The sequence below is a fragment of the Rutidosis leptorrhynchoides genome, chromosome 3, assembly GCF_046630445.1.
Source record: "Rutidosis leptorrhynchoides isolate AG116_Rl617_1_P2 chromosome 3, CSIRO_AGI_Rlap_v1, whole genome shotgun sequence".
Lineage (NCBI taxonomy): Eukaryota > Viridiplantae > Streptophyta > Magnoliopsida > Asterales > Asteraceae > Rutidosis > Rutidosis leptorrhynchoides.
The window spans coordinates 411568559-411582564 of NC_092335.1; the positions used below are offsets into that span (position 1 = coordinate 411568559).

A 14006-nucleotide genomic window follows, 5' to 3' on the forward strand; every position below is an offset into this window, starting at 1 on the left:
CAATACCGGAGTGAAAACGTGACTTTTTAGCCGATATCAGACACCGGCACCACTAACCAGGGTACAAAGCACCGAGAGGTTACGAACCATATTTTCACACCTAGGTCTAAACCAAACACACCAGTCACCCGACAGTCTTTACAAGATCATTAGGAATAGAAATATGAATCTGTTGCAATCTTACTCGGTCAAGTGGATACCGTGAAGAAGCACTTGGAATAAACATCAGGTAAAATCTTTTTACCTAACCAAGAGCAAGACATTCATCTGTCATACTATAGACGGATCCACCACACCGTCTTGGAACAACTGCACCATTCCAAGGTAGGTGCTCTGTCCCGGAACGAACACTTGGTTCCGGAACAGACACATGGTCCCGGAACAAACGCACAAATGGGCCATACGCCACGTCAGCCCATGAATCTAGAAAAGTTTGTTCGGATATGTTTGTTACACCAATGAAAGGAACAGGTGCCACGTCCGCCCTCAAATCTGGTGAAGTTTGTTATAATCATGAAAGGGACATGTGCCACATCATCATTCCCTCACAACACCTTTAAATACACCGCATGGTCATTCATTATCCAACACTGGATGCATTAATGTTACTCTGCTCGAAACCCTTACTGTAACATTCTCCAACTGGAAATACTACTCCGATAGAGATTCTGGTCGATATCGGAGTTAACTCTTACTCTAAGATATTAACTTATTCGATCCAATCGAATAAGGTTAATCCCATGGTTTGTTTTACGCCCTTGGAATCCAGATTTCAAATCGGGGTTTGCACAATTATTGGAGATTAAACATTCGACCAATTCTTTTCCTCAAATCAAGCACTCAAACCTAAGTTTACTATCGCCAATTACGATTTAGGTTTGATCAAACCCAATATTAACTGTCTCGTAGGTACAACTAGAGAAAACCCTTAGGGGAAACCCCCAATTAATTGCACATCTGAGATGTCTCCCCCTGGATTTGAATCCTCCTTCCCATGAAAGTCGAATACCCTGGGGTACAACTACTCTGTATTACTAGAAATGCATGCTACCTACTGTACGTTTGACAACGCTTTCTTTACACTTATACTTTAACGTATGTGATGTTCTTATGTTATATTTTTCGCTGACTTCGGTATTAGTTATTTGATTGCAACTTCATTTTCCGATGCGGTTAATTACACAGTTATTGCCTTTTTACGCTGTCGTATATTGGATGGTGGCAGGGGCGGAATATAGTGTTACTCAACGAGGGTATTCGCCCCAGCTGAATTTAACGGGAAAAAATTTTTTTGACTAAAAAATTTTTTTTATCAAAAAATAAGGATTTTTTTGAGTGTTTACCCCTACTGACAATGAAATTTATTAAATGTTTACTCTCGCCTCATCTGTATCTGAGTTCAAGTTCTGCCACTGAATGTTGGCACATATTATCTTGATGTGTTGCTTAGTAATGCAGACTCGACAGTATATTTTGGATTGCTTCTCAAGGATATAGATTGTTTTCATTTACTAAAGATTGTTAATCATCATCTATAAGCCATTTCCCTATTAGAAAATTTGGTTTGGAGTTCACTAAGTCTTTTGTACTCCCTGTGTCCCACTTCAAATGTCCACCTTTCTATTTTGGGACGTCCCATATCAAATGTCCACTTTGTATATTAACCAATGAGAAGAGGTTATTCTGGAGAGAGAAGATTTCTGATTGGTGGAGAATGAAGTTAGTGGGATTTCCTAAAACTGTGTGCAAAAAGTAAGTGGACACTTGTAATGGGACGGAGGTAGTATTTCCTAATATTCTTGTATTTCTTGATATTCTTGTATCTTTTGATGCAGGTCTAGATACATCACAACAAGGTTTTACCAAAGGGCCCTTGGCCTAGTGGTATGAGAGGAACCCTTCAACCAAGAGGTTGTGGGTTCAAGTCTCACATGAGGTAGTGAAATGTAAATATTTGTGATTTCGTGTGTAGATTGTAGGTTTGCCTCTCATAAAAAAACAAGAAGGTTTTGACTTATTGTTAAGTCCGTTTTGGATATATAAGAAGTTGTCAGCGCCCTTCTTATATGTTCACTAAAACGAACACATTTTAATGACATCAACTACATAAGTACATATATATATATATATATTTATTTGTAAGATTATAATAACATTTGTCAAAAATTGTATTTGTGAGCGTATCAATTGTATGCTAACACATAAATTAACAACTGTCCAGATGAAGAAGAAAGTCATGCCACATCAAATTAAGATAAAGAAATCCCAACAGCTGCAATCGAAGAAGATAACGACTTTCGGAAGCAAACACATGACTATTAACATGGTAGCAAACATAACAATATCTGTAATATCTGTCTGTAAATATAACCCAAACAAACAAAGTTTTTGTATGTAAATATAACCCACTCAAGTTATATAACCCACTCAAGTCATGGTAGCAACAAAACATGTAATTTGTGTAACTAGGTGTACACAATCACCACCGACTGTAGTGGGCTATATCTTTTGTATCCCATGTTGTTTAGGAATTTGCACGTAACCGCTACTTACGTTTTTTAAATGTATATTTCAACACACAGAATTGATGTTACAAAATCTATTAAATGAACTAAGGGTTATAGTAAATAGAACCACACATGCATTTCCAGCCTTCGGGTTCATAGTTAGAATACTGTGGAGTAGCAGTAGTAGGGACTTGAATTGGTGTACATGGAGCGCATCCTCTACACTTGTGCTCACATATTGGCGGTCTTGACCCAAGTCTACTTAGCATTTCCTGTTCCTTTGCTCTGTTACCTATTCCCTTCAATTCATTTTGAGTTTCATTAAATTTCACAACATCCATCCGGTATATTATATATAATATATAATTAAAATTTATTTAGTTTAGTTTAGTATTAAATTATGTAGAGTGCCAAAATATATAATCTCACACGGCTAAAATGTTAAACAACCCACTGCACTGAACCAAACCAGTATAGTACTAATTAAAAACACCTTGACTAATTTTGACCCCCTTTACCCTACCCATACATTATTTTGTTTTAACTTTAAAATATAATTCTATTAAACGTAACAATTTTTAAAATATTATTTAAATGATTATTTTACCAAATGTAAATAAAAAATGAACCCATAACCAAAATCCAAGCCCCACACACAAGGTGTGAGGTTGCCAAGGCAAGCCTGCAATGGTGAATAATCAAGTTTTTTAAGGTAAATCTAGCTGCGAGTACTTGCGTTGGTGAAACCAGTTTGCGGTTATAGTACTTACGTTGGTGAAATCAGTTTGCGATTATAGTGGCAGTTTTGGGATTGGTTTTATTCACGATATTAACCAGAAATATGCAGGTAAGTTCCATACTTTCATATAATTTACGAGCTTATCAGATTTGGGTAATTAGTTTAATCGTAATGCATCGTTAATTTTATCAAATGTGAATCAAAAAAATAGAGAATCGTTAATTGTTTAACGGAGTTCTAACTTAAAAGTAACGATACTTATCTTTTTAATTTAAATATGGTAAAACTACCTTTTAAATAATCCAAATGGAAATATGTTATTTTTTATGAGAAACTGTGGTAAAACACTACAACTAGTCTTGTGGTTTTTAAGACTTTTAAATTAAGTTTTCACATTTAAAATGTGAATATAAGTTAGAAGTGTGAAAAACATGAAGTCAAATACTTAGAAACGTGAATATAAGTTACTAACTTTTTGACACTTTTAAGTGTTATTGAGTTTTCTTTTTTGACGTTTTTAAGTGTCAAAAAACTTTGTGACACTTATAGGTGTCAAAAACATGTCAGTTATTAACGTCTTAAAGTGTCAAAAATAATGAAAATTTCAAAAATGAAACTTTTTTTTGAAATGAAAAGGTAACATTTTAATGGAATTTGCCATCAAATATCAAATATCAAATATATCCATAATATATCGATATGTATAAGCAAAGCATTTTACTTGAATTACCTTCTGCACAACAAAAGCAGTCTGAGTAGATTGTAAATTCTGGCCTGTGGAATTGTTACATGATACACAAATTTAATTACTACATAACTGCATATATATGAAATTCATGTTCACTTGATGAACGTAAATAAAAATTTGTTGTTTGCATTTTATTGGTTGGTTTACAATGAAATGCAAACATTATATCGCTCATATACTTATTAATTAACTAAAAATACAAATGTTTGCCGGCCAGCATAACAAATACGAGTACTATGTTAAACATTAAACTCGTATATATGTGAAAAGATCATTTACATGCATAGTTGCATACGAGTAAAAATACTACTCTTTCCCGGATAGGCGCTTATAATTTTAATAAACGATAGTGATTGGAATGGCACTAACCTTTGTGAAGTGAATACATATTTGTTGCAAATATCCAACTCAACGTCATATGCCAAACAATTAAGAACAACCAACCTCTTCTATCCATTTCAAATATTTCTGGTAAGGTGGTATAACACTAAACAATCTATATATCTACATGTATATGTATATATACAATACAATAGTAGGACCCATCCACAAATATACAGTATATATATAAACTGATCAATGCATGTGCTTCTTCACAGTAGATATAGTCCGTATTTATTAGGAAGACCGAGACAAAAAGGGTTGTCAAACTGATGTGTTTTGACTGCAAAATTTACTTTATTTTCCATATGACATGACAAATCACATATATGTGTAGTATACTGTATATTTATAGCACACAAAGTCTAGCTTGAAATTAAACAAGTTCATATTTTTTTGGCAAGCTGGACTTGCAGGTTGCAACTCTTCTTCTATATATATATATATATATATATATATATATATATATATATATATATATATATATATATATATATACACACTAGGTTTTTGGAGCCCGTGCGTTGCACGAGTGTGAACAAGATCGTGCAAAAAATGTAATTTGCAATTCATATTGGTATATAAATAACGATACTAAAAAATAGATCAAGGTATATAAATAACGATACTAAAAAATTGTAATACCCCGTCAGAATCCACTAACGGCATATTAACTATGGTCCCAATACTTGGCTTGACTTGACTTCTATATAACAGCAATGTTCTACAACGGAAGCAACTAATACCTGAGATAAAACATGCAAAAAAGATCAACATAAAGTTGAGTGAATCTACAGGTTTGAGTAAATAGTTCTCGTATGTTTCATAAAACAGTTCTCATAAATCGTTTGTCGAAAATTATTTCTCAAAATCGTTTATCTGAATAAACCGCTAAGGTTTAATCTCAAAAGTTTGCGTATAGCAAATGCTAAGTAATAAACTGTTTGTAAGATGTCAAGTTTCAACTGTGAGTGACATCAAAAAGTTCTTTTCGTTTCATCTGTTTGTAGACATTACCATGTCTAGTTTCAAGTTTGTAAACATCAAGTTCAAGTAACATTCATCGTAAGTTAGGCCACGAGATTTCTAAAAAGCTTCGTAATAATATACATTTATCATGAGCACTTGATTATAAAGCTTTAACCTTTGCGTAGGCCGAGCCCATGTCTTTAGTTTACCCTATCATGGCGATACACCGATCAAGTGTACGAGTAACATCAAAATAAGCACCAGTTATGTTACGGTGAGGTTTGTCAAACCTAACGGTACCGTCCCTATAAGTCGAGCTTACAAAATAACTAATATAATCAAGCTAAGGGATTTTTGATCTGAACTCATATGTATATTCTTGGTAAGTTACTTGTGCCAAACACGTAAAACATTTGTAAAAAGCATGCATCTCATCTCTGTAAAAACATAGTAGGGACTGTAGACTCACCTTAGCAAAAGCACCTGAAATATCTTAGCAAAACGTACTGTAGTCGAACAATCTCGATCGAACAACGCAACCTAATCACGTAAGTCATCTTAAGTATACACATATAGGTCATACTATGTCAACCCATAGAGTACGCAAAGTCCTAGTGCTCAGACTGACTCAACAAGCAAGTAAAAGTCAACTAATCCAAGCAAGTCAACAAAAGTCAACCAAAGTCAAACCAAAAGTCAACTCGATCAAAGTGGTCAACTAAAGTCAAACATCTCAGTAGATCATGCAATCATGGTCAACATGTCAAACCTAGGTCAAGTATCACTTTACAACTCATAGTTAAGCAAATTGCACTTTCACAGTTTAACACATGCCTTAGAAATATGTACGTCGTAGAAAGACACATCAATAACTCATAGCACATAACCCATAAAATTATGAAAAAATCCAGATCATAACTATACTTAAAATCGATTCCAAAAAGTCCAGCCAAAGCCTCATACGATGTATAAAAGTCCAATATCAGAAAGGGTCTAATCATAGTTCATTACATCAATTTCTGTCCGTGCGTCCGTTTTTAAACATTTCTCAAAAAATATAGAAAATAGATTTTGATGAATGGACAATTGGAGTCATCTTAAAACATCTCAAAGTTTTAGTGATAAAATAATTAGAAACATTGCTTTGGCCAATTCGTACAGTTTACTCAATCTTTATTAACCTTCCAGTTTTATACGTTAAACAGACACATCGTTTGGCCGAGCCTTTATCACATAGCAAATCACGTATTCAGAGACTATCATATAAATGAAATATCTCAAGTAACATGTAAAATAATATTTTACAGAATATTAGAGCCTCAAACAATTCCTAGTTCACTCTAGAAATTTTTATGTAACTTTGAAAACTGATTCAGCTCTCTTTAAGAACCAAAACTTCATTTTGACATAACAGAAACATTACACAAGCGTTTGACGCACATCTTACGTCCAAATTGCATAAATTTTCATAAGGAATATAGTAGTACACTTTTTATAAGCCAAAACACAAAGCATGCAACTCAGAAAATTCGGATATCATGTGAAACCCTAACGAAACTTCGATTAATCATAACTTAAGCATCGAGTAACGAAATCATGCAAATCCAAAGTACAAATTTATTAATTTTTCGAGATCTATACATCTAGATACATTATATGATCAGTACATAAACTCATTTAATCAGATTCATGACCAATCAATTCGTGGTTCACACAACATACAACAATCGCGCAAATTAACGACTAACAACGACTATAATTGCAATCAATTGAGCACTAGACTCTTGTACACCATGTAATTGATCAAAATCAGATCTAAAAAGATTAGGGTTAGTGTTTATACCTTAAAACACAAATCAATTAGTACTAGCGTGTAGAGGACGATCAAAGGAAGCACTTTCGTGTAGAACGCAAGAGCAAATAATCAAAATTGAAGGTGATTATGAGGATGATGATGATTGACGACTTGGAGGGTGAAAAAGGCTGTAAAATTTCGTGGCTTAGGGTTATGGGAGGAAGAATTGTGATTAAATGCCTTTTATACTTATTTCCTTAATTAGATTAGGGCTTAAATCACTAGTTAATCACACATGGGCTAAAATTAATCACATAAATGGGTGGGGTGATGGGAATTCGGCCAAAGGGTCCAAAAGGGAGTCCATAGGCTCATAAATGTTGCCAGACAAGTTTCGTAAGTGTACTCATTAAGTGTCGTTAGCCGAAAACGCAAACCGGATCGATAAACGTTAATTTTTCGCGTTCTTAATCTATATAAATTCTAATAAATTGAAAGTATGTTTAAAACATAATAATTACATAAAATAATTATTAAAAGTGAAATATCATTCGTTTCGTTATTTTCTTGTATGCGCGTGGTCCGTTTCGAGTGCCGTTAACCGTACCGGATCTCCGGAACGTTAACTAGTCGTTGAAACGAATTCACTGGATTTAATTTACTAAATATATAATAAATTAAATAAGTTTTTCATAAAGTCAATAATTATTAGAAATAACTACTTTGTCGTTTTTTTGAGTTCCGTAACTGAAAAGCTTTCTAGGCGATTAACTTTATCGTAACGTTTTCTAGTTATTTCGCTATCCGAAATAAGTTCATAAATTAATATAACATATTAATTCAAGTAATCCACTAGGATCAAGTGTGCATTTAAATCAATCAAACACATAAAGTTCTAAGTAATCACCGTTAAATATTTAACGGACAAGTAACGATAGTAACGGAAAAAGTCGGGTTGTTACAAAAATAAATTAAGTATAAGAATTATTTAAGAGTCTGTAATGTTGACAAATTTTAAAAATTCTTTTTGAGTTTAAGATCCCGCGGTGTTGAAAAATTTTAAAAGTTTTGTTAGTAACTTAACGTTTACAAAAATTTTTTTCTTTCTCACAATTAATATCTTTTTCATTATTCTTTTGAGTTTAAGAGCATGTTGTGTTGGTTTTAAAGCTTGTGCGTTGGACGGTGGTAAAATATTTTACAATTATTATATACAATGATTTTTTGAATAAAGACACTTCTGGTGGGATGTAGGTAATATAATAGATTCATTAAATTCACTTAACTTTGTAAAAAGAAGATAACCGTAAGCAAAATAATGAAAAAATTTGAATTTCTTATATTACTGTACTAACTACCCATTCTATAGTTATAAAATGGTTACATTCATAAATACGGTGAAAGGACACGTCCTAATCCATCAGGACGAATACATTACATTTGGTTACATCGCGAGGTATTGACCTCTATATGATATATTTTACAAACATTGCATTCGTTTTTGAAAGACAAACTTTCATTTCATCTAAAGTTGACAGGCATGCATACCATTTCATAATATATCCAACTATAATTGACTTTAATAATAATCTTGATGAACTCGACGACTCGAATGCAACGTCTTTTGAAATATGTCATGAATGACTTCAAGTAATATCTCTAATACGAGCAAATGCACAGCGGAAGATTTCTTTCATACCTGAGAATAAACATGCTTTAAAGTGTCAACCAAAAGGTTGGTGAGTTCATAGGTTTATCATAAAACAATAAAATTCATCATTTTGATAGACCACAAGATTTAAATGCTGCATGGTACAAATGGGCCCGAATCCTATATCCACCTGTAATGTACATGCGATATCTTTTAAATACGGTACACATTTCTTGTGTACGAAACCATTTTTCATAAATCTTAGTAATCGTACACATATCTCGTGCACAAAAATAACATACACATAACCTGTGTATAAAATCATTATCTCGATACATAACATTCACTTTTCATTTCTTTCATAGTTTGGCTTGGTAACCGACCTTAACATATAATGCGCATAATAATATCCCCAAAACAGAACATCTCGTATGTATAATAATCATATAAACTTCGAAGTACTAAACACCACGCCCACTAGCCCTTCCGTCTAGTGAACATTCTGGGTGGGGGTGTTAAACCCGGTAGCTACCTTTAGGATTCACGTCAATTAGGCGTGCACTAATTCTCAAAATTAGTGATGTTCCCTAATTCTTAGGTTACCAAACAATAATAATCAGGGGAAAAATATTCATATCAATTGTGGCAATTATCACGTCCACATAATTCAATTGTGGCAATTATCACGTCCACATAATTCATTCAAGGAATGTTTTGCTTGTGTCTATCTCGTCAAATATTTATAAAAGCATTTCATGTATTCGCAGTTCAAAAATGTATTTCAAAAGCATTTAATAACGCAGTTGTAAAAGTAGCGCATGTATTCTCAGTCCCAAAAATGTAAAGAGTAAAAGGGAATCAAATGAACTCACCTAATGTATTTTGTAGTAAAAATACATATGACTATATTGAACAATGCAGGGTTGGCCTCGGATTCACGAACCTATATCATTTGTGTATATATACTAATACACATAATCGTAATTTAATAAGTTTATATATTTCATCTTTAATTTATATATTATGTATGTTTAATTTTGTGGATATATTTATAATAGTTAATATCTATATAGTTATATTAATATATCCATGTTTATATACATAATTGTTTAAATGTTAATTTTAAAAAAAATCGTTAGTTTGTTATTTGTATGGGTTTATATAAATAATATTAATAGGTTTGATATATATATAGTTATGTGAAATTTTAATATAATTATAGTATATGTAACAAATATATTTTATGTACTAAATACTTATCTGTTTAAAAGGTAGTTTTTGATATTAATAATAATATTACTTAACAATAATACATATCGTGATAATAATATTAGTAATAACAACAATAATAATAATAATAATAATAATAGTTATAATTGCAACTAGGGTTATGATAACTGTAATAATATTTGATAACTAATACTTATATTAGTAATAATAACAGTTATAACTAATGTTCATAACACTTACTAATAATAATACTAATAATAATAATAATTCTAATACTTATTGATAATAATAATAACAATAATGGTATATGTAATAATATTAGTAGTAGTAATAATAATAATAATAATAATAATAATAATAATAATAATAATAATAATAATAATAATAATAATAATAATAATAATAATAATAATAATAAAATACTAAAGGAAATGATAATAATAATAAAAAAAATGAGCTACCTTCAATGGTAAGGCTGTTTAAAAAAAATTTGCTGCATTTGGGACTCGAACCCATGCCCTTCTGCTAACACAACAGACTCCTAAACCAACCAACCCATTTTGATTTTCTGTTTTAAAACCCATTTAAATCCTAATAAACCTTCTTCTTGGCTATGTTCTTCTTCTTCAACCACTGTAATCGACTCATTCAGACTCCAATCATCAAGACAGAGATTTAGATATTTCCAAACAATAACAATTAAATACTCAGAGTTTATATTAACTGAAAACAACAAAAAAAATATATAATAAAAAAAAATCGTAGGCTGCTGGGTTACGTTTTCTTTAAAAAAAAAAATATTTTGATTTTTGATTTTGAGTGTGTTTTAGCCAAAGGATTCTTCATAAAGTATGTAGTATATTACTCATAAAAACTTCTGAAACTAATATTTGAACCTTAAACGTAACAGATTCCTCGAATTCGTTCTTGAAAGAATTGTTTGACTTTTGACTTGACAACTTTGACTCTTAAATTCAAGTTCGATACTAAAAATTGAGATTTGAAATCCTCCAGAAAGTTTTAATGAATCATTTAGAATAGGAATGCATTAATAGATTTTTAAAAACATTACGAAATCGAGCTTTTGATAAAATGGGTGAAGAACATAGAAAAAGAAGAAGAAAAAAATAGGTTGTATCCTTTTCTGTTTAAAAAAAATTCGACTGCTAGTATTTTATGGTTTGTGTTTTTCAGAATTTGATGGAGTTGTTGTTCTAATAATTAATTTAAATTGTTTTCTTGTGAGGCATATAGTCAACCAAGGTTCACAGGTCAACAGAAAGTTAAAGCAATTGAGAAATAGAATAAATAAAAAGAAAAAAATGCGTATATGTATATATATGTATCTGCATTTGTTTAATTACTCCTAATATCCATATCTGTATTTAACTGTATTTATAAATTATATGTATTTATGTATTTGCATTTATATATTATAATTAATCTTTATTACTTAACAAATATAACAATAATAATACTACTCTTAATATTATAAAAATTCTTTAATAATATCCTAGTAATAGTAATGTTGTTATTATTACTAATAATAATAACTATAAAATTTATAACAATAATATTGATAATAATAATAATATTGATTATAATAATACTAATATTATTATTGATAGTGATAATAATACTATAGTAATTCCTATATTTCAAACTTCATATCTATATCATATTTATTAAAAATAACAATTTAACCAATCGTGATCTTAACATTAATGTTAATAATAATAATGGAAGTTATAATAACATTAGTATAACAATTGTATTTTGAACTTGCAATCAATTTGATGTAATATTTAATAAGTATGTAATATGTATATTACATAATATCTTTTATCAATTATTGAATATTTATATACCATTACTTATATATAGGTTTCATATATATATTCATAGCAACTTAATTATCCTGTTCATTAGTTCACATTTTTAATTTCAATTGGTTAAATTGTATTTTATTATTTCAAACTATTATATATACTTTTGTTTATATTTATATATATATATATTTATTTGTAAACAATTATTGGTGAATCGTCGGAACCAGTCAAATGAATTCATGTAAACAGTTCAAACTTTTTGAAACTCATCATTACAGACTTTTCTTATCGTGTCGAAACCATATAAAGATTAAGTTTAAATTTGGTCGGAAATTCCTGGGTCGTCACAGTACCTACCTGTTAAAGAAATTTCGTCCCGAAATTTGAGTGAGGTCGTCATGACTAACGGTAAAAATGTTTTCATGACGAATATGAGCTGATAAATAGAGCTTTATTACTGTTGAGTAATATGGATAAGATAATTCGATCACTCGAAGAGTACAAGTGAAGCTATCACAAAAGAGTGAAATGAGTAAATGCAGATTTGACTTAACCGTTGACGTAGTCACGGTGGATTTCCGAAATTCCAGGGATTTTGTGAAAATCTTCGTAATAAGATTTGATTCTTCGGTAATTAGGGAAATTAGAATCTTCTTTGGTTAAATGCGATAATCTGTCTCGATTGCTCAGTCGGATATTTCACTATAAATCCACCCTCCTAATTTCCTTGATATTGTGGAGTTCCATACTTTTATTTTCTCTTCCCGACTTTAAGTCAAACGAATAATGTCCAGAATTCGTAGGTATGAAGTTTCGAATGAACATGACTAACGTTCTACAGGAGAGATTTTAATAGTACGATCTTGGTTTGTTAAACTACCAGAAGTTACGGAAAAAGATAGAACTATCAAGAAATATGTTCTTGATATGTTTAGAGATTAGGTAGAATGTAAAAGTTGTGTGACATGGCACATGATGACGTTAGTGTCTGTGAATCACCACGTTCCATTAGAAACTCAGCATAACTTACTGTAATATAATCACGTTGATCAAGTGTCATTATATTATACTAACTCATGCATCAATTTCCAACACTACTTCAAATCATTCATATTTTAAGCTCGAAAGTTTACAGAATATAGAAACTAACAGTTTCTATATGATGTAACAATGATATCATGAAGAGATTAATGATTTCAGATAAGAATAGTTATAAAAATATCTTCAGAAATATGGAGAATATTTATAATGAAAGATACGATGATATCTTGGAATTTCTATTATCGAAGGATGGTGAAGAAAATTTGTCCGCAAGAGTTTGGAGTCAGAAGCAAGGTATTCGCTAAAGATTTCATCCGAAACAGAATCATCGGGATTCTTAATGTACAAGTTTAGTCTTTGTGATTTGTCCACGGTTTCCTTACTGGTTAGCTCAATCCGTTTTCCAGTTTCCACTTTTCTGAGCTTTTCCAACATACTATTCTTTATCATCAAACTTCCGACGATTAAAGTCGTTTACGATTGTCTACAGTTTCTGCTGCTTCATTCAGCTTCCTCAAAATTTGGAGTATTGATTCGTAGACTGGGTGCTTTTCATAATTTCAGAATAAAAGATCATAATTCTAAGATATAAATGTTATATGTATACATATATCTGTTGATGTAGAAACGCTGCGAGATTCGAAATACAGATTGCTGATTACTGGTAATTGGTATGGCAATTCTCGTTGCAGGGTGCGAGTGAATATATGATAGGGTTTCGATGAATATAATGATTTTTCGGAAAGTCAAAGATCAACAGGATTGTTGGTAAATTTATTGCTAATATGGTGGGATATAAGCGGTTCCCCGATAGTGACGACGAAAAGGGCATTGTATATATCGAGGTTATACTAAGGCTAGTCCGACTGAAAAATCGAAGTTGATTGCCGGAGCTGTGACAAAAATTAGCTAATTTGAAAAAGAATTGCAATGTTATTTTCGGTAATAACAACGCCAAAGGAGCTAGTACAGATACGTGTTAAACGTTTACTCAAATTCCGAGTGTTTTCAGGTGCATAACTATATGCGTCAATCTCTTCTTCCGTAGATGACGTACGTTTGGTTCACCCTCTAGGTTGAGGTATTTTCAAGAATCATGAAAGGTTTGAACGCAGA

The 14006-nt window shown here is 31.3% G+C and overlaps 1 protein-coding gene across 1 annotated transcript in view; it reads right to left on the reverse strand.

The window, feature by feature from the left end:
• Positions 1-2302: 2302 nt before the first annotated feature.
• Positions 2303-14006, reverse strand: part of LOC139901397 (EPIDERMAL PATTERNING FACTOR-like protein 5) — a 28590-nt gene continuing 16886 nt past the window's right edge. The window contains exons 4-5 of the mRNA XM_071884117.1: positions 3977-4020; positions 2303-2806 (exon numbers count right to left, since the gene is read on the reverse strand). Of these exons, the coding sequence (XP_071740218.1) occupies positions 2612-2806; positions 3977-4020 (239 nt within the window). The 3' untranslated portion in view covers positions 2303-2611. The remainder of the gene's footprint in view (positions 2807-3976; positions 4021-14006) is intronic.